At 57.4% G+C, this 19698-nt stretch overlaps 7 protein-coding genes and 2 non-coding genes across 9 annotated transcripts; 5 read left to right on the top strand and 4 right to left on the bottom strand.

The window, feature by feature from the left end:
* Positions 1-489: 489 nt before the first annotated feature.
* Positions 490-613, top strand: EHS24_001614. The gene has a single exon. It is a non-coding gene; the product is annotated as a tRNA-Pro (tRNA).
* Positions 614-1053: 440 nt separating this feature from the next.
* On the bottom strand, positions 1054-3382 carry EHS24_001613 (uncharacterized protein; the record flags this gene model as incomplete). The annotated part of the gene is made up of 15 exons (XM_028617399.1): positions 1054-1206; positions 1254-1424; positions 1464-1575; positions 1618-1670; positions 1717-1808; positions 1977-2019; positions 2072-2287; positions 2341-2400; positions 2518-2613; positions 2666-2801; positions 2844-2854; positions 2897-3018; positions 3070-3084; positions 3123-3278; positions 3322-3382. The coding sequence occupies 15 exons, from the start codon at positions 3380-3382 to the stop codon at positions 1054-1056; spliced, it is 1497 nt and encodes a 498-aa protein (XP_028473862.1).
* A 775-nt stretch (positions 3383-4157) lies between these two features.
* Positions 4158-6678, top strand: SEC23 (GTPase-activating protein S23; the record flags this gene model as incomplete). Its single annotated transcript, XM_028617398.1, has 4 exons — positions 4158-4197; positions 4281-4452; positions 4562-4856; positions 4900-6678. 4 exons carry the CDS (start codon positions 4158-4160, stop codon positions 6676-6678), a joined length of 2286 nt encoding a protein of 761 aa, XP_028473861.1.
* A 281-nt stretch (positions 6679-6959) lies between these two features.
* Positions 6960-8388, top strand: EHS24_001611 (uncharacterized protein; the record flags this gene model as incomplete). The annotated part of the gene is made up of 4 exons (XM_028617397.1): positions 6960-7219; positions 7272-7769; positions 7823-8194; positions 8376-8388. 4 exons carry the CDS (start codon positions 6960-6962, stop codon positions 8386-8388), a joined length of 1143 nt encoding a protein of 380 aa, XP_028473860.1.
* A 1819-nt stretch (positions 8389-10207) lies between these two features.
* EHS24_001610 lies at positions 10208-10286 on the top strand. The gene has a single exon. It is a non-coding gene; the product is annotated as a tRNA-Arg (tRNA).
* Positions 10287-10507: 221 nt separating this feature from the next.
* EHS24_001609 (uncharacterized protein) lies at positions 10508-12191 on the bottom strand (the record flags this gene model as incomplete). Its single annotated transcript, XM_028617396.1, has 5 exons — positions 10508-10788; positions 10831-11086; positions 11125-11710; positions 11755-11962; positions 12005-12191. The coding sequence occupies 5 exons, from the start codon at positions 12189-12191 to the stop codon at positions 10508-10510; spliced, it is 1518 nt and encodes a 505-aa protein (XP_028473859.1).
* Positions 12192-12919: 728 nt separating this feature from the next.
* Positions 12920-13458, top strand: EHS24_001608 (uncharacterized protein; the record flags this gene model as incomplete). The annotated part of the gene is made up of 3 exons (XM_028617395.1): positions 12920-13174; positions 13227-13333; positions 13425-13458. The coding sequence occupies 3 exons, from the start codon at positions 12920-12922 to the stop codon at positions 13456-13458; spliced, it is 396 nt and encodes a 131-aa protein (XP_028473858.1).
* A 767-nt stretch (positions 13459-14225) lies between these two features.
* EHS24_001607 (uncharacterized protein) lies at positions 14226-16252 on the bottom strand (the record flags this gene model as incomplete). The annotated part of the gene is made up of 7 exons (XM_028617394.1): positions 14226-14452; positions 14545-14977; positions 15023-15432; positions 15486-15590; positions 15655-15789; positions 15862-16003; positions 16052-16252. The coding sequence occupies 7 exons, from the start codon at positions 16250-16252 to the stop codon at positions 14226-14228; spliced, it is 1653 nt and encodes a 550-aa protein (XP_028473857.1).
* A 1082-nt stretch (positions 16253-17334) lies between these two features.
* On the bottom strand, positions 17335-19399 carry RPC34 (34-kDa subunit of RNA polymerase III (C); the record flags this gene model as incomplete). The annotated part of the gene is made up of 7 exons (XM_028617393.1): positions 17335-18543; positions 18597-18743; positions 18788-18909; positions 18947-19011; positions 19056-19129; positions 19186-19272; positions 19334-19399. 7 exons carry the CDS (start codon positions 19397-19399, stop codon positions 17335-17337), a joined length of 1770 nt encoding a protein of 589 aa, XP_028473856.1.
* Positions 19400-19698: the final 299 nt, after the last annotated feature.

Below are 19698 nucleotides of genomic sequence, written 5' to 3'. Positions count from 1 at the left end.
TGGCAGACGAGGGAGAGGACACTGGGGCAGCTAACAGAAATCCGCGAAAAGCCATGTCGGTGGATCGGAAACCATGAAGTGCTTGATGCCGAAAATGCTAAACTCAGGCACACATTACCAGTTGCTAAAAGCCAAGAGGACACCAACCACAGCTCGTACGGACATGGGTTGCTGATGTGGCGACGGCTCAGAGACACCGTCTACTCAGCAACGCAGATGCTCTCGTCGCGTGTTTTGGCGGTCTGATCTCAAACCTGGGCCACATGGTCACATCATCGCTGACTCTTTGGCACCAAGACCAACGAGTCCAACAGTTCGGCGATCAAATTCGGGACGCCCGTCGGGACCTCCTGTCTTCAGGAGTCAGGAGTCGAGAGTCTCAACGACAACGACACTTCACCAGTGAAGCCAACCGACCTTTGAGCAAGACACACTGTCAGGCAACTTGCTGCCACCGCGCAATCACGCAGGGAAATGCAAAAAGCATCGGCTCTCGTGGTGTAGTGGCTATCATACTTTCTTAGGGTCCAGTTCTGGTCTCTAATCCAATTCGGATTCGTTCTCCGTTCTCTAGCTATGGAAGTGGTCCTGGGTTCAAATCCCGGCGAGGGCCTTCTCTTTTGGCCCCTAGAGGTACTCATGCATGCTCAGAAGGCTCTGTTGGACGTGTGGACAAGGAAGAAGGCATCTATGAGATGTGTTGGCGGTTCGGAGATGTTGGTGGGACATGGTTTGGTGTTTCGGGCGTTGTTACGCTTGCCGACGATCCCCCCGATTTGCCGCGGCTATTTTGAAACGCGTCGCGATGATGGTCAAACTCTTGCTCTGGCGCTCTCGAGGACTCGGAGTCCAAAGGCCAGACAGACAATGAGGAAAATGCCCGCCAGCAGAGCGCAACGTCAGTGGATGGATGACAAGGGAGCCATTGGGAAGAAGTAACATTTCTCTATTGACACTTGGACTTCAGAAAGGTTGCCGTTGGTGAGGTATATTACCCAACGTGCGGCGTTGGACGCGCTCGTGGCACTAACCGGGACACCCTGTGCCCATCACTTACGCCTCGTCCGTTACCTCAATGGACACGTTCTTGAACTCTCGCGTCGGAACTCCACGCTCAAAGAGAATATCCAGCTCGCGGAACGACCGGCCTTTAGTTTCCGGGAGCCGGAAGAACGCCCAAACGAAACAGCACATGCCCGTGCCAAACTACTGAGGTTAGCATGGTGCAACTGCCAGTCCCCGGCGGAACTTACCCAGAAGAAGCCGGCCTTGCTTCCCCAATTCCAGGCCGTTGCATTCAGCATGTACGTGTTGAGAACACCGGCGAGGAGGAACGAAGCGTTGTGTGCGTTGCGGGCGATACTGACGGTCTTGGCTCTGAGGCGAGTCGATGACACTTCACCCACAATGACGCACGCGGTCGACTGTTCGTGTCAGCAAACGGCAAAGACGAACATGCTCACGGCGACGGAGAAATCGTATACGGCCGTCCAAACACAGAGGAGCCCAGCCATTCCCCAAGAGGCTGCGGGGTGCGTATTGACAGCAAAGGTGAGGAGGCCGACGCCGAGGATGCTGTCATGGTTTAGTGACGGTCGTGGACAGCGGTGTGCCTACCAGAGATTGTTGATTGCGAGACCCCACAGGAACATGGTTCGGCGGCCAATGTACTTGAAGTGTCAGCTTTTCAAGTGCTGGGTCGAAGAGATAACTCACGGGAAAGGCAAACCAGGAACAGACGGTGCCGACGATCGCCAAACCACGTAACCCGAGGTTGATCCTGACAGACTCGGTCGTGGAGAGGCCGGCTACGTTGAGGTCAGTTTGACTGTGCACGACACAGTGTTGAGATTCAAGACTTGCCTTGTTCACTATCATTGTCAGCCACCGCCATCCTGCTGGACAAACTCACAAAAAGTACGCCGGGTGGTTGGCCAGGAGGGAGCCGACCAGGACAGTGGACGTCCAAGACATACACGCAATTTCTGTGCGGCGGGCATTCGTCCCCTTCCAGAGGTCCTAGTGTGTGATTAGGACGGCCACCAGAGACGGAGCTCGACAAGATACTCACCCAAGTTCTGATCTCCTTTGTAGTCTCCTTTTCGTGCTGGTTGGTGCGGACCATCATGGCAACAATACCCTCGACCGCGTCATCGTTGCGGTGTGCATGGGACAGGAGGCGACGCACACTCTTCTCTGCCCGTCTGAGCTTGTTCCGACGAACAAGCCACCATGGAGATTCAGGAGCCAGAGTCACCAGGATGAAGATTGGGATGGGCCAAACCCACTGGATGGCGAATGGAGCCTGGTGTCAGCCGATGCCAATGCAGCCAGACATACCTTGTACGCCCACTTGTCCTTGCGGCCGTCCAGTCCCATCACAACGCCAGCACCGACCAGCTGGCCAGTGAGCCAGCAGAGATTGGTAAACCTGGATGGTGAACTTTGTTCGGTTCACTTGGGACTCACGCGAGCAGGTGGCCACGGAGGTTGATGGGCATGACTTCACTGGCGTACGCAACAGCCGACTGCGAGGTGGTTAGGGATCGTCGCTTCCGAGATCAGCACGAAACTCGCCGAGGAAAAGGCACCCCACGGCATGCCGCAAAGGAACTGCAACGTCGTCAGCGTTTTCTGTCTCTGCACGCAGATCTTAGTGACTCACCTCGCCAAGGAACAGTACCTGCACGCTAGGTGCAAAAAAGACGACAAACACAAAGGCGGTAATGCCAATGAGTCCTAGCTGGATAGTGCGTTGACAGCCCCAGCGGTCCTGACACCAAGCCGCGATGAAGATGCCTCTGGCAGTCAGTTTCACTACCTGTCGGTGCGGCGATACTCACACAAACTCGCCCTGGTTGTCTCAGCTCAAGTCACTCTCCAACGCCAAACTCACAAAGCTCGCTCCCAATCCTAGCATAGTTTGCCATTGCGCAGTCAGTTGGTAACCGTGCTTCTTGTTATCGTAGCGGCCGTATCGTTCACGGAATATGGGGAGGGCTATGATGACGGATAACACTGGAAATGGTTAGCACGGGTATTCCAATCCCTAGTGAACGGTGATCTCACACGACGCTTGAAACCCTGCTCTGTCAGTTGATGTTTGGGGGACAGCAACATACCTGTCATGATCAGACAGAGCGAGATGGCCATAGACCACCGCACACCACGTCGATAAAGCTTGATGGCTGTCCACAGGGGCATGCCCTTTTCGACGACCTCGGCCTCTGTGGCCTCGACAATGAGCATGTTCCACTTCACCTCGCTATCCTTGGACTCTGGATGGATGGTTAGCAGTAATATCACCTACCACACACTCACCGTGACGCTCCAGGTCCTCGCCCACGACCACATCCTGGGGAACGCCGGTTTTGTCGTCCATGTTGCACGCAATCATGGGAGTGAGATGCTGCCCTCGACTCCTGCTCTTATAGACTGTAGAGGAACTTTGTGCGGTGTCCAGATGGCCGGAGGAGTGATGTTGATCTCTGTATCATCGGCCGAAGGCAATGGCTATTTTTTTATTATCTGATAGCCATTCCTGGTTGCGGAGAGTCGCTTGCGGCATGCACTCGTGTGGTGACGCATCTCAAAGCCCCAGCTCCCAGTCCCTCATTTCAGTGATCAACTCAGGCCCACATACCGCTCTGTTTGTTGGCGCCCACGTCAGGAGCGCAACAACACAGCAACGTATAGGGGCCATGTTGTTGGATATTTTTGGATTTGAGGGGCAGCAGCAACGAGTTTGGGGTCTAGCTGAATGCTTAATGCGTCACTGCAGTCAGGGAGTGGTCGAATAGCCCTGTCAACCGAGTCCTTAATGGTGCGAGGTCGGCGATTTGCTAAGACGGTGCCACTCTCCGGCCACTCCGTAGATGGCCGCGATGCCACAAAAAGGCAAAGTAGCCCCCCCTTGGAATCGAACTGACGCTCAATCACGTGACAAAGCGGTTCATCTCCGGGGCACCCACGTGAAACCCACGTGGTGGTCTCAGGAAGCCTCCGCTCGTCACACCCTGCCAGCGAGGCCTCTCCTCCTCGCAAGCACGCCGCGCACCCTCTCCAACGACATTCCAAGCGACTCGCGCGTTCCATCTTGTCGTTCTTGTCCTTACTCCCCCCCCACCACCCCTTAATAACCCCTCTAGACGAGTACCATGAACGGCGCCAACTTCGAGGACATCGAAGACCGCGATGGTATGTACTGCGGGACACACCCCGACCTGCTGGGAGCTGCGCGCACAACCCGGCTCCAATGGAACGAAGACGCTGACGTGCAGGCGTCCGATTCTCGTGGAACGCTTGGCCATCGAGCCGTATCGAGGCCACGCGCACGGTAGTTCCCATCTCTGCTCTCTACACTCCTCTGAAGGAGCGTGAAGACCTCCCTCCCGTCCACTACGAGCCTGTGACCTGCAAGGCGCCATGCAAGGCCATCCTCAACCCCTTCTGGTGTGTACATTGGTGTGGTTGCTTCCCCGCTCGACGTCTTATTCTTGCCACCGAGATGAGCGGGCAAATGCATATCCATCGCGTCGCTACTCATGCTAAACACCTGCAGTCAAATTGATGTCCGTGGCAAGATGTGGATCTGTCCCTTCTGTCTGCAGCGCAACCCCTTCCCTCCCCACTACAAGGAGATCTCGCAGACCAACCTCCCTGCCGAGCTGTTGCCAAAGTACACGACCATCGAGTACACTCTCTCGCGCCCCGCCCCTGTGCCTCCCATCTTCCTCTACGTCGTCGACACTTGCGTTGACGAGGACGAGCTCAACGCTCTCCGCGAGACCCTTGTGGCCTCGCTCAGCCTCCTCCCTCCCAATGCCCTCGTCGGCTTGATCACTTTCGGCACCATGGTGAGTTATCCGTGGCTCTATTTGACGACCACTCACACCCCAGGCGCTCGTCCACGAGCTCGCGTACGCCGACTGCCCGAAGGCGTTCGTCTTCCGCGGCTCGAAGGAGTACCAGCCCAAGCAGATCTCGGACATGCTTGGCCTGAGCGCCTCGAACCGCCCGACCATGCGCCCCGGCCAGCCCATGCCCGCCCCCGCAGCATCGCGCTTCCTCCTGCCCGTCCAGGCCGCCGAGTTCCAGCTCACCAACATTCTTGAGAACCTCCAGCGCGACCCCTGGCCCGTGGCCGACAACAAGCGTCCCCTTCGCTGCACTGGTGTCGCCATGGGTGTTGCCGTCTCGCTCCTCGAGACTGCCTTCCCCAACACTGGAGCGCGCATTATGCTGTTCGCCGGTGGCCCCGCTACCGACGGTCCCGGTCTCGTTGTCTCGCCAGAGCTCCGCGAGCCCATCCGTTCGCACCACGACATTGACCGCGACAGCGTCAAGCACTTTAAGCGCGCGACCAAGTACTACGAGAGCCTGGCCAAGCGCGCATCGCAGAACGGCCACGCGGTCGACATTTACGCGGGCTGTCTTGACCAGGTCGGTCTGCTCGAGATGAAGTCAATGTGCAACTCGACCAACGGTTTCATGGTTATTTCCGACTCGTTCATGACTGCCATCTTCAAGCAGACCTTCCTGCGCACCTTTGCCAAGGACGAGCAGGGCTTCATCAAGATGGGCTTCAACGGCACGTTTGATGTCCAGACCACCAAGGAGCTCAAGATTTCTGGTGTTATCGGCCACGTCATCTCGGCCAACAAAAAGTCGTCGTGCGTCGGCGAGACCGAGATTGGTATCGGTCAGACCTCGGCCTGGAAGGTGTGCTCCCTCACCAACAAGTCGTCGCTCGCCGTCTACTTTGAGGTTGTCACTCCCGCTGGCCAGCCTCTCCAGCCCAACCAGTCGGGTCTCATCCAGTTTGTCACCCACTACCAGCACGCTTCGGGCCAGTACCGTCTGCGTGTCACCACTGTTGCTCGCACTTTCCACGAGGGTGGCCACCCCAACATTGCCGCCCAGTTTGACCAGGAGGCCGCTGCTGTCCTCATGGCGCGCATTGCCGTCTTCAAGGCAGAGATTGACGACTCGCCCGACGTTCTCCGTTGGCTCGACCGCATGCTCATACGCCTTTGCCAGAAGTTTGCCGACTACCGCAAGGAGGACCCAACGAGCTTCCAGCTGGCGCCCAACTTCTCCATCTACCCGCAGTTCATGTTCCACCTCCGCAGGTCCCAGTTCCTCCAGGTGTTCAACAACTCGCCCGACGAGACAGCGTTCTACCGCCACGTGCTGAACGACGCCGACGTCAACAACTCTTTGGTCATGATTCAGCCTACTTTGATGTCGTACACCTTTGAGCAGGAGCCGCACCCCGTGCTGCTCGACTCGGTCTCGATCCGCCCCGACGTCATCCTCCTCCTCGACACCTTCTTCCACATTCTCATCTTCCACGGCGAGACCATTGCCCAGTGGCGCAAGGCCAACTACCAGGAGCAGGACGACTATGCCAACTTTAAGGAGCTGCTCGAGGCCCCCGTCGCCGACGCCCAGGAGCTGCTCGAGGACCGTCTCCCCATTCCCCGTTATGTCGTGTGCGACCAGGGTGGCTCGCAGGCCCGTTTCCTGCTCTCCAAGCTTAACCCCTCCACCACCCACACGTCGGGTACGGGCTATGGCGCTCCCACCGGCGGCCAGGCCATCTTCACCGACGACGTCTCCCTCCAGGTGTTCATGGAGCATCTCAAGCGTCTTGCGGTTGGCGCGTCGACTAGCTAGTAGAGTTTGTATTGCGGGCTACATGAATGACATGATACGGCAGCGTGCGGGGATTTGTAAGTGGGGACAGTAGCGTGTTAGTAGTGAGCAGACCATGCCAACCACACTGTTTAGTACGTTTAGTGTGTCATAGCATGGTTTGCCATTCAGCAACAGCCAAACGAGTCACGTCGGACCGGGCCGACACGTTGCCAAGGACCAGAGCAACAGCGACCATCAGTACATATCAACACTCATCGTCCCAGCTCCTCTCTTGTCACATCCATCCACGTCACCAAACCATGCCATCCACCCCAGTCGACCTGTCGAGCCTCACTCTCGTGCGCTGCACGCCCGCCCAGTTCGACGTTGCGGCACACAACGCCCACGCCGAATGGGGCAATGGCTACAGCATCGACGAGTTTGTCGAGCACATGAAGGGGTTCACGGTGAACGCCAAGGCCAACGGCTATGCCTGGGGAAGCAATGGGCAATGGGTTCCGTGGGCCCTTGTACCCAGGAGCGACCCCGGAACGATGAACATGTTGGCCCATTGCCATACGTGAGTGCCGAGCAGAGATGTTTGGTCAATAGTCAATACTAACTGTCCTCAGGTTCCGCCGCGACAGCCTGGTTCTCCCTCCCGGTTCATCGACACCAGAGGACGTCGCGTCGTACGGCATAGGCGCAGTGTTCACCCCGGTGTACGCGCGCAAGAAGGGATATGCGCGCCACATGCTCCGCTTGCTGCACTACATGCTCGCACCAGAGACCCGCCTGGCCCCGTTCCCTGCCGAATGGGGAGCCCCGCCCGCCGCCGACATTCGCATCGGGGACGCACGCTTCAGCGTGCTGTACTCTGGCATTGGCGAAAAGTTCTATGCAGACTGCACAAAGGGGGCAGAGGACAAGGGCTGGGTCCACCCGCGGCCGCGCGTCGTGACGCGCGAGTGGAAGGTGCCGGCGGACGACGCTGGGACCGAGGTGGCCGGTGCACAGTGGGTCGAGAGGGACGGGCTGGGCCGTGTCGAGGCCGAGATGGCCAAACGTATACGCCTCGAGCTGTCCACAACGGGAGATGCGTCCAAGACGCGCTTAGCAATCCTGCCAACGTAGGTTATCAGATTCACAAAACGGGACAATAGATAGCTGACATTCCCCAAAGTGGTCAGTTGACATTCCAAGTCGTCTTCTCGGACAACAAGCGACCCGGCTCAACCAACGCACTCTTTCTTCCGGCCGCGGCCGGCAGCGACGAGCAGCCATTCATTGCGTACGCCCTCACCCTCCCAGACGCAGGCAAGACGTCGACCCGGCTGGTCATCACGCATGTGTCCCACACAGCCGAGGCAAGGGTCCCATTCAGCGCAGTTCTCGCCGCTGCCTGGCGCGAGGGAGCCACCGAGGTCGAGCACTGGGGCGACGCCGGCTGGGACGCTGAAGGTGACGGCGCAAAGCTCCTGCCCGACGCGAACTGTCCTTGCATTGCAGTGTATGGCCTCGCCGACGACGACGTCGAGTGGGAGTGGTGCGAGAAGTAAGTCGCCTTGGCCTTGGCCCACTGCCCAGCCCAGCCCTTGGCCATCCCCAGAGGTACGGACACGGACACGGACACTGACAAGCGAACAACACAGGTATGCGTGGTGCTAGATCCTAGGCTCGCTTCGATTGCGGCATTAGAACCACCCTTTGATGCACGGTTTGATCTGATGCTATAGGCTTGCCGGCTAGCCATCGGCGGGGGCATGATGAGGGTTGGGTTTGAATTCTAGTGGCACATGACCCCGCCCATTGTCTTGTGGAGCCAAAGCCTCCGAGTGTGTCGGCCAAGTGGCGTCATACTCCGGGAGTGCTCGGTGGGCATTGCTGCTGTTGCTGGTTGGCTCCATTGTACCCCCGTCGTCCTCTGGGTCCTCTGGGAACATGGTATATAACCTCACGACTGCACCCCGTCTCCCCAGCTCAAGCATCAGTTGTACTCTTCACCATAATCGCATACCCCACCCCCATACCCAGCCCGGTCTTCGCATAGACGGGCTTCCACCCTTCCCCTTACCCACCCACCCACCACCCCACCCCACCCCCGCCACTTGTTGCCACTACCATGTCCCCCTCGGACATTGGACGGTACGTGCGCTGCTCGCACTTACGGTAGCCTCGTTCTTGTCTCCGGTTTCTTTTTGCCTCCCATGTTGCAGTTCGAGCACACCGTCTCAATCCCCAAAGTCGCGATGCATTCCCCCCCGACTTGACCGTACGTACTCCGTACCGGATAGAGCGCACAGGGTGTAACCGTGGAGAGACCCCTCGTCTCTTTCGACTCCTCTCGACTCGGCGACGCGCCTCTCGCTGCAAGAGCGCCCCTCTCGGGCGGACGACATTTATATGCGCGTCAGCTTCCACCTTGGTCGCCTTGGGCCGGCTCTCGCCACTTTGTGGTTCAGCCCAGGCCTCTACGCTGCAAGAGCCCACCTACCGTGGGGACGGCTTTCAACCATCGTGTGGTCAGCCACACCTCTCGCGTCAAGGTCTCCCCTCCCGGGAGGATGGCCGGGCCCAGTTCTGTGAGCTGTGGTTCGTGTCACGACAGGACCGCAGTTGCCTGCTGTAGTCTCTGTCTCTCGCATCAAGCACGCCTGTCCAGCGGCGCCCGCCTTTCGCGGGAACAACGTCTGTCAGCGGCGCAGACCTATAGGCCTGAAGACGACTTCCGTTTCTCGATTGTTGCCTGTGATTTTCTCGGTTTCTTCTTTGATGCTGCTTTCCCTTCGGGTATGGTTGTGTTGTAGAGATTCAAAGGATCGTCACAGGCCTCTCGCAGCAAGTACGTCTGTCAGCGGCGCACGCCTCTTCGCATCAAGACCAACAGTCTAAGCTCGACGTTTGCGTGTGCCTTCGCCACTTTTTCTCGGGTTCCCCCGCCCTCCCCCTCCCCCCAACCACCTGTACATATATCGTTAAAAAATCACCTATCGTCGACTGTCGCCAGCCTTCGCCTCGAATGGGACGCTCTGATCTCCGTGACAGGTAGAAGAAGCTCGACTCGACTCGCGTACGGATACGACACACGACGTTCCCCGACGTTCCATGTTCCGTTCTGTTACGACCACCCGACCCCGACATCCCTCTGTTATTGTGCTTCCCGTGCGGCGTTCACGGATGGTCACTTCGCCTTGGGCTCTGTTGTATAGCATTTCCGTGTAGCATGTACTTCATTACTGCTCCCTCATTGGGTCGTTTGCAATACGGTGCTCGTAGTGTGTTTGTTGAAGGGACGATCGATGTATAAGTGGTCCGCTCCACAGATGTGGCACCAACGTCGGGCGGAAATTCGGTGCCACAATCGCCGCCCTTCCCTTGATCACAAGCAACGTTGACCCTCATTTCCCCCTGTCCACACCCTAAACCTGGGACTTTAAACGCTTCACTGGCCCCATATGGACCGTGGAGATGCATTGTGGCATCAACTGGTGCTGCTGCATGCTTGGTTGACCGAGAACACGGATTGTCCTCACCTCCACCTCATGGGCCCGTGAACATCTTCATCACCGGTCGCGTGGCCAAATGGTACGGCGTCTGACTACGACTAGTTGATCAGGAGATCGCGGGTTCGATCCCCGTCGTGACCTGCTACGAGCTCAGCTCGAGAGCATTGCTTTTTGGATGTTGTAGCTCCAGAGGTGGATGTGGAGTGGCAACAGGCAGAAGTAGGTGATTGGACGAAAGCAATGTCATCACTTGTCGCCCCCCCCCCCCCCCTTCCCATGTGTGCTTCTCCCGCTCACCGCAGTCACCTCATTCCATGGCACAACTAGTAATACAGGTTTGGACACACATTCCTTGGAACAAACTACAGCTTGGCCTCGTCGTACCGCTCATTGGCCCAGGCGCCATCCCACCCAAGCGCACTGCGATCCCAACCGCGGTGTGACTCGCCGTCCTTCTCCCAGCCGGTGGCCGTCATGATCTTACCCGCGACACGCACGAAGAGGGACCCGTCGACGGATCCCAGGCCGCGGATGGCTTCCTTGCCAGCATCGTCATGGGCGCCGGGTACGCCACCGGCAGGGGTACTGCCGTACAGCTGGGAGTAGTAGACGAGAGAACGGATCGACTTGGGAACGTGCGACTCTGCGCCGCGTCAGATACAACTGGCTGCCAAGGGATACATACCGTTCGCGATGAGGGCATTGTCAACAATCTCGAGCCAGGGGTTAGCGTTGCCCTCGCCGTTCTTGGCACGCGTGAGCGGGCCAGAGGGATTCGCACTGGCCGACATGGCAAAGTCGAGGTAAAGCTTGGGCTTGCCGCGAGTCGCCAGGACCTGGAACACGGTGAGGGCATAGGTCTGGAGAGTGGTGCGCCGGTGGTGCTCTGGCAGGGCAGCCATGTAGCACGGTATGAACAAGGACGACGTGAGGAGGTGCATCTGGTCGTGTCAGTCATCGACTCCAACCTGCGGCTCACCAAGAAGAAGTCTACACGGCAGTTGTAGCCGGGCCGAGTGGTGGCACCCGTAATCAGCGTGGTCAGCCACGCAAGTTCTTGGTGGCGCGCCTTCCATCCCTTGTCCGACATGTCGCTCAGGTCCCAGCGCGCCACAAGGCCCTGCACACCAGCAACGTGCTCGGGCGTGAGGAAGTTGCGTAGGCGGGCATTGATGAGAATGTTCGTGTCGTACGGGCCCGGGTCAAGGTCAGCACGCTCGGTGAATTCGCGGTAGAGCTGGATGAGAGGCTTGGAGGGCTCCCTAGGCGCAGGCAGACCATTGTGCGGCCAACCGTCGGGGTACAGAGCAGCGGCGCTCTCAAGCGCACAGCAACAGGCTTGGGCGAGGCCCTCTGCGAGAATGACCGGGTCGTTGAACTCGAGACCGTAGCCAACGTGGATGAACGGGTGGACCAGACCTGCCGCGAGCGCAATAATCATGCGCGGCCCCTGGGTACCGCTTCCAGAGTTGGCCTCATGCGAGAAAATGTACTGCTCAAGAACTTTCTCAGGGCCCAGGCGAGCAACTTCGTTGTGGAAGAATGCTAGGTAGCGCGAATACGCACTGACGTGTTAGTCGCAGTGCGATTTTGTTTACGGGTTGCGTACTCTTTGTGACCAAGCCACCTAGAATCCACCCAGTTCTCACGTGTGATCGTGTCCGGCAACCCGGGCACATTCTCGATACGTCCATCCTCTGCGGGGTCGAGTGCCGCGTGCTGCCCGCGCTCGCTTTCCCAGTCACGCTGGAGCAAGGCTGGGCTCGCCCCGAGGGAATAGCGGGCAAGAGCAGAGTGGACAAAGTGGTTATGGGCGACTACACCGTCAGCGCGTTGACAGGCGTGGGACATGTACATACAGCGTATAGGAGGCGAGTACCACATATCGTACCGCTGGTCATTCTCGGTCAGGACACGGCGAGTCGTTTCCGTACTCTGGGGAGTGACGCCAGAAAAGTGGAAGATGGAGGAAGGCTGGGCCGACGACGGTGGAAAGTTCTTGGCCAGAGCGGGAATGGCGCGAAGGTCCTTCACGGCGTAGCCCATGGTGGATCGTGGCTTGAAGATGGTTTGTAAGACCCGAGGCCGAATGGAGGGCATGTAAGAGCCATCCAGTAGAAGAAATATGTATGCGCACGATGGGAAGTTGTGCTTGATCAGTCAGCAGACAGACGACGAGGATCCACTCGGCCATGAGAGAGCATGCGTTGCCCGACGATCCAGTTACTGGAGCGACCTAACGGGCCGAAGCCGCCAATGACGTCAGGCCAGTTTGAGCCATTCGTGTGAACACCTGATTACCGTAGTTATTAGAGGTTGATTACAAACCTCAACGTTGTTCTTCTAATCGATCAGGTGCGTCGAGGGTGGCACAGATTGATGCACCACTTGCATCGTTTGCAACGTTACAGCACCGTGGTACCGTGGGGCCCGTGTACCGGTGACGGCCTGCTCCATGTGAAGGGGATTGGGACGCTGGTCTGCGCCCACCACCAAATCCAAGCAGAGACAGTCTTGGCATTCGAAAAAACGTCTGCGCCCATGATATAAAAAAACACGAAAACAAGAGCTTTTGCACATGCTGTTGGGGCACGGGTGCGCCTCGCTGTCGGGAGAGGCTTCTGAAACGTACAAGTACATCTTGGCAGCACCGCCATGACCGGCAAACCGAACAGCCGTCACAGCTGATCTCTCGAAAGATGGAGAGCCCAACGTACATAACAACAAGACGTCGAGACCATTTTCCCCGGCGCCCCCCCTTCTCTCCACTAACCATGCCACCACCTATTCCACCACCTATCCAACCACCTATTCAACCACCCATTCCACCAACCACCAACCTTTCTACCAACGAGATTTCGCGGAGCCTCGTCTATCTAAGACGAACTCGCCAGCGTCTCCTCGTCGGCCCCCACGCCGTTCTTCATCTCCCCCACTCGACACACATATCTGGTGGAGCCAAGAACATCCAGTACTTTGCGCTCAGTCTCTGGGACCACACGTTCGGTCAAACATGGGAAATGGGTCTGGTGAGTCACAGAAAAAAAATCAATTTATTTAATTGTGATCTAACCTCCACAGTCATACGTCGAGTTGCTCTTTGCCCTGCTGCTCCGCCACCCTTATCTAACCAACATCCAGCACCCTGGAGCTCAGCAACCTGCGGGACCCCAGGTTGTCGGCGGCCGGTGGCCATTCCAAGGTTACTCGCTCGACTCGAAAATCGGCGAACTGCACCGCGCGAGCTCCTCCCCCTTCCTTGCCATGAGACTGGTACAGCATGACCACCTTCAAGCGCAAGCTCTCCCTATAGACGCTCCGCGTCCACCTACGACGCCGCGGTGCGGCGACCCGATGAGTTACCAACAACAAAAGCCACGCTTCGCATACCCGCACCTACGTCAACGACAGCGGCCCTGTTGACAGGGACACCTTTGACATAAATGACCGCACTGGGAGGTTTTAACCCCTCGTATCCAACGTCCCAGTCCAGTCATTTATGTCAAGGGTGTCCCTGTCAAGGCGGCAGACCTTCCTCAAATGCTTCAATGCTCGCACGCCGTCACAGTCGCCCTCGCGCAACGTGCCACCGACCATCCTAACCAGCGCCCCGCCCGCCCACGTGAACTACGGCGACCAGAAAGGGCGGAAACTATGTATATGGCTTTACGACATGGGTACATCGGCCGCATGGTGGACGGCTGAAGGACCTAAGAATATCCTCTATGTACATACTGTGTCTAATTGTTTGCCGCCACACCTGCAGCGAAACGGGCGTCGATGTCGCTATGTCCATACCTCCCCTCCGTCCCTCGGGATAGCTCCGTTCTCAACCTCACTGATCACTGACGGACACCATACCCACCACCTTCGCCTACAAACCCCTGAGGGTTAGGTCCCTTCACCTGCCGGGCTGGAAGTCGATCAGCGTCAGCGAACCTCCGACCACTAGGACGCCCCCTTTATGTACCAATTTTGGCATTGTGCAAAACCATGATGCATTCCTTCCCAGCGTCCTTCAATTTCAACAGTATCACAACTCGACCACTCCCATCACCATACACTACACTGCTCACACGCTCACACGCTGTCGGCCCGCTCGACGTGCTCGACATTGGGCTTGTCCTCGGCGACCTGGCCGTGAATAGCAGTGTCGAAGGCGTCGACCTTGGCAGTCTTAAACTTGCGCGCCGGGGTCTTACGCTCGAACAGGATATCCAGCTCGGCAAAGGTACGGCCGGAGGGCTCGGGCAGGCGGAAGTAGTGATAGACGACGCAGAAGAGACAGGTGGAGCCCCAGAAAAAGCCTGGCGAGTTAGTCGGGAGGATCATCGGTCATGTCCACAAATGCCACAAAAAATGTTTTGGGGTTTCCTGGCATTGTGGGATCACGACTTACCTGCATAGTTCTTCCAGTTCCACGCTGTGGGGTTGATCATGTTGGGCGTAAGAACGTTGCTGATAATAGCGGCCACGTTGTAAGCCGCACGACCGAGAGAGACGGTCTTGATCTGCAGACGACGAGTCGACATCTCCGCCACGAGTGAGAAGGCGATGCTGCCGACCGAAACCTGGTAGACAGCGGCCCAGCCCAACATTGTTGCTCCCGTCGCCATCGAACGCTCATAGCTCTTGCTGTCCGGGATGAGGCCGAGGAATCCGATGGTGTAGAGCATAATGCAGAGACCGACCAGTCCGGTGATGAAGAGGGTTCGACGTCCGACACCGCGGGACATAATGAACCAGGCGACAAATGTTCCAACCGTGTTTATGCCGTACTGTCCCATGGCGAAGTCGTAAGAAGTCTCTGCAGGGAGGCCAGCTTGCGTGAACTACGTGTGGTCAGCGATGTCCCGCCACTTTTGCAACAAACTTACGAAGTAGGTGGAATAGTTGGAAAAGGTGTTACCGGAGAGGTTCTGGCTCGCCCAGATCATGCACACCAGCTCGGTCCTGCGACGGTTGACACCCCTGAAGCAGTCGAGGTAAGAGGAGCCGGTCGTGATGTCCTTCTCGAGCTCGGTCGTGTGCTTCATCATGTCGAGGGTCTCGTCGACGTCAAAGGTTGGGTCTGCCTTGGCCGAGGTCAGGCGCAGCAGCGAGGCTCGCGCCTTGTCGAACTTGCCGTGACGAACGAGCCACCATGGCGACTCTGGAGCGAAGTAAATGCCGATGATGAGAGGCGGGTACCACATCCACTGGAGACCATAGGGAATGCGGAAGGCCCACTCGTCCGTCCTGCCGAGCATGGAACGGATGACACCGACGCCGATCAGTTGGCCGATACCTGAGCGCAAGTCAGTAAAGCCACCTCACCCCAAATCACATCATCAGACTCACCCCAACAACTGTTTCCCCAAGTGGTGACATATCCACGGAGTGCGACTGGAACGACCTCGGAGGCATACGAGATGGCAATCGACTGGAACACACCCCAGGGAATACCTAATCACTGTCAGTTTTGGTCGTGTCGGTGGTGTGATCGGGTTTGATCGGCAGGAAAACTCACCGGCGAGAATCTCAGCGACCAGGAGGATTTGGATGTTGGGAGCGGTGAAGAAGATGGCGGTGATGCCGGTAAGCCAGACGAGGCATCCGAGGATGACGGGCTTGTATCCCCAGCGTTCAGTGGCAAAACCGTTGACTGGAGGTGGAGTCAGGAACATTGCTCTTGTTTTTTTTTTTTGTCTCCGTGTTTATCGTTGGAGTGACTTACGGAAAAGACCCAAAATCTGACCGCACTGAGCACCGTTCGACAACGAGGTCTGCCAGTGTGCCGACACTTGGTAACCGTTCTCCTCGCCTGTCCAAGTTCCGTACTTCTGGTTGAAGACTGGGAATGCGTAAAAGTTACCGATCTGGCATTTGTCAGCGTCTACTCGCGGCGCGCGCAGGGTGCAACTCACGAGCGAGATGTCATAGCCTTCCATCGCACAGCACATCGAGATGAGCATGGACCACGCAATGGCCTTGGGGTAAAGCTTGATACCTTGCCACAAGGTCATATTGTGCTCCTTCTCAGTGGCAGCGCGTGCGTTGGCGACCATGGAGTCGCCCACTGGGGCAACCTTGTCGTCCATAACGTCGCCTTGGTGGTCGGCGAGCATGGTGGTTTGTTTGCGCTCGAGGTAGTGGTCGTACAGTAGTACGAGTGAGGATAAGGAGAGGGAGATTACCCTTGATGGTGAGTTGCTGGGGAGAGGAGTGGGGGCCAACGGTGCCCCGTGGAGCAGTCTTATAACAAACTTGACGCGACTGGACAATCCTCGTCCATCTGATTGCGTTCCACTTCGTGTCCGTATCGGCAGGTCAGGGTGGCCCCGGGATTACCCCACTGCAACCCCCCCATGTGCCATGCGCCGCTTCCACCAGCATCAGAAGAGCAACATTTGCCCCGCTTGATGCCCCTTGCCTTGATTGCCTCCGAGCGCCGAGGGACGCCTCCTTCCATCTTTCGGTCCGGAGCTCCACCAAAGCCAATGCCGAGGCAGGTCCGCTCCAACGCCGATCACGCATCTGCTGGAGAGCCCACCTGTTCGGTTAAGGTGCTTCTTGGCTCCAATGCTGACAAAAAGCTAGGAACATGGCCGTCGATTATGCCAAGATTGTGGTAACCGGGAGCTCGGCCGGTCCGACAGATGGAGAGTCCGTTGCGCGGAATGTTTCAGTTGATTGGAACAAAGTCCCGCCACCAATTGTCCGTCATGCGGACACACCAACAGCAGCTCCCAGCAACAACTGTACCTGCCAGAGGACAGCTATTTCTGGCGTGTCGGTCCGGAAAGAGAGAGAGAGAGGGAGATACGAATGGACAAGTGCATCATGTGATCAACTGCGACAAGAAGCCCACTTGATGTGAGTGGCAGAGTGTTGTTGGAGGCTGGTTGAAAGCGGTCCGAAAATCGCCAAGAAACGCAAGAAATCCGCCAAGGTTCCTGTCGTCACTACTGTGCCAGGCCACAAGGAACTGGCAGGTGCTTCGGGGTCTGGACTGCTTGAATGTACGTCACCATAGTCGATAACCGGAGATCATACGGCCGTCTATTGCCTACTCATGCCCTGAAGCTAGATGGATGTTGCAGTCTGCCCACCGGCCACACCGGTACACCGGCCGACTCTCCATCTGCCAGCAACCTCCGTGCTCGCTGGTAGTGTACAGGAGAATGCAAAGTAACACATATGCTAAAGTCTACCAATCCGTGGCCTGGGCCTCGCCGTCGTCATACTCTCCCGCGCCGTCGTCCTCATCGGCGGCGTCCTCGTCGTCGCCCTCGGGCTCCTCGACGAGCGTCTCGCCACTAGCCTCAGCCGCGGCGATGCGACGAGCCTTCTCCTCCTCGGCAGCCTTCTTGGCCTTTTCGGCCTTGACATCTGCCGTCCAGCCACCGCTGACGCCGGAAAGCCAGTCCGAAAAGTACGAGCATCCTGCCGGGTTGACCGGACCGTCCTCCTCGCAGAAATTGAATTGCGGGCAGGTACCGCAGGGAGCCTGCATCTCACCCAGAGGGATGTGTAGGCGACGGGTCGCACGGTAGACCACCGCCTGGTCCGAGAGGTCGATGAGGGTCTGGCGGCCGTCGGCGGAGAAGAACGGGTTGGACGAGATGCCCATAGTGGCCATGCCACCAGATTTGGACTTGAGGGTAAAGTCACCGCCGTCAATATCGTCGGACATGACGGAAGACACGTCCGAATCGTCGTCAGAGGACGAGCTGGACGAGTCCGAGTCGGAATCAGAGTCGGAAGAAGAGGCAGAGGAGTTGTCCGAGTCGTCAGACGACGCAACGGCGCGGCGCTTGCGCTTGGGCTTGTCGTCGCCAATCTCGCGGAGGTCGTCCGAGTCGTCCGAGTCGTCATCACTGTCGAGGCGGCTCTTCTTCTTCTCCTTCTCCTTCTTCTTGCGCCTCTCCTTCTCCTTGCGCTTCTTCTCCTTCGCCTTACGCTTCTTCTCCTTTTCCTTCTCCTTCTTCCGCCTCTCCTTCTCCTTCTCCTTGTCCCTCGCACGCTCCCTGCGGCGCCGTTCCCGCTTCTGCTCCTCCATCTTAGCCTTGAGCTTCTCCCTGTTCTTGCGTTCGCGCCTGTCACGCTCAGCAGGCTCCAGGTCGTCGTCCGAGTGCGCGGCGCGCTTCTTGCTGCGCTTGTGAACGGGTTCGCCGTCCGAGTCCGAGTTTTCGTCCATGGGAGTCACTGAGACACCGCCGACGGGCTTGATCGCCTCGATAAGGCCGTCCAGTTCAAGAGCACGAGCAATTTCCATGACGTTCTTGACAGTGAGCTTGGCCGAGGTGACCTTGTTCATGAGAATGTGGCGGAGGAGGTCTTGCGGGCTAGGGAGGGCGGGAGTCTTGGAGACGGGGTTGATTGGGTTGGGGCACAAGCTCGAGATGGCATCCTTCTTCTGAACGGGGAAGGTCTGGATTGTTAGCTATGGCAGTGGCCTATTAAGCTCACCTTGTGCTGGACATAGTTGAAAACGACCATGCGGAGCGAGTCGACAAACACAGAGTCGTATTCTTTGCTCTCGTCGAACCAGACACCACCAGCGATATCCTCAGGAGGCTTCAGATGAGCCAGGATGTAAAGGGGCATCGTGGGAGCCTAAAGATTGTCAGCTTCCTTTGCCACCATCAATAATAACGCACGTTGACACTCTTGAACGTCTTGATCAACCCGCTCTTCTCCAGCGCCTCCAGTGACTTGAAGACCTGCGACCTCGCCATGAGCTCGGCGCTGACCTGGTTCGCGATGGTGGTCTTCCCGATACCTGTTTGTCAGCTCAGTTCGCACACCAGATCCCTTACCCTTGTTTCCCGCCTTCTCGACAATGCTGAGGACGAACTGCTGCTCTTCTGTGAGCGTGTTCTGCCTGCACGAGTCAGCGCCGTCCAACAACCATTATAATCGACTAACCTCTTGGCATCCTCAACAGCAACGGCATGGAAGATGAGCACGTCGTCCTTGTTCTTTGTCGCGGTGAACAGTTTCTAAGACACCGTGTCAGCTGCACCACCCTATCCAATAGCTGCCAGCTCATACACACCAGCCTAAGAATGTTGTTGATCGAGGTGTTCATCTCCTTCTTGGACAGGCCCGGAATTGCAGCCTCAATTTGGACCAAGGTCATGGCCTGTGGGGAGTCAGTCTCTGCCATCCATCGTGTCTCGGGGTGTGCAACATTGCAGACGTACCTTCTTCTTCGAGGCCATGACCTTGTTGTAGACCTTTTGTTCTGTGCTTGAGAGCGTGGCCGACATGGCGGGCAAGGTCTACTGGATCTTGTGCCGCCAGGCGATATGAGAGGCCGCTCTTGAGCAGTAAATGTGGGGTAAGGTTGTGCTGTTGAGCAGGTTGATGGAGACACACACAGACCAAAGACTAGTTCCAAGTGCGAAATACAAACGCAGATCGAGTAATAATGATGTGTTTATTCAACAAACCGGTGGCGCAGAGAACTAGAGACGGGATCAATTATTCAAATTGCGCAATATGATCTCTCTTTGCATGGGCCAGTCTTGACGGGAGCATTCTTATCATCTGACCGATCCACCCAACC

This window comes from Apiotrichum porosum, assembly GCF_003942205.1.
Source record: "Apiotrichum porosum strain DSM 27194 chromosome Unknown scaffold_11, whole genome shotgun sequence".
In the NCBI taxonomy this organism is placed as follows: Eukaryota; Fungi; Basidiomycota; class Tremellomycetes; order Trichosporonales; family Trichosporonaceae; genus Apiotrichum; species Apiotrichum porosum.
Note: the sequence above shows the minus strand (reverse complement) of the source record. Positions and strands in the feature narration are given on the sequence as shown.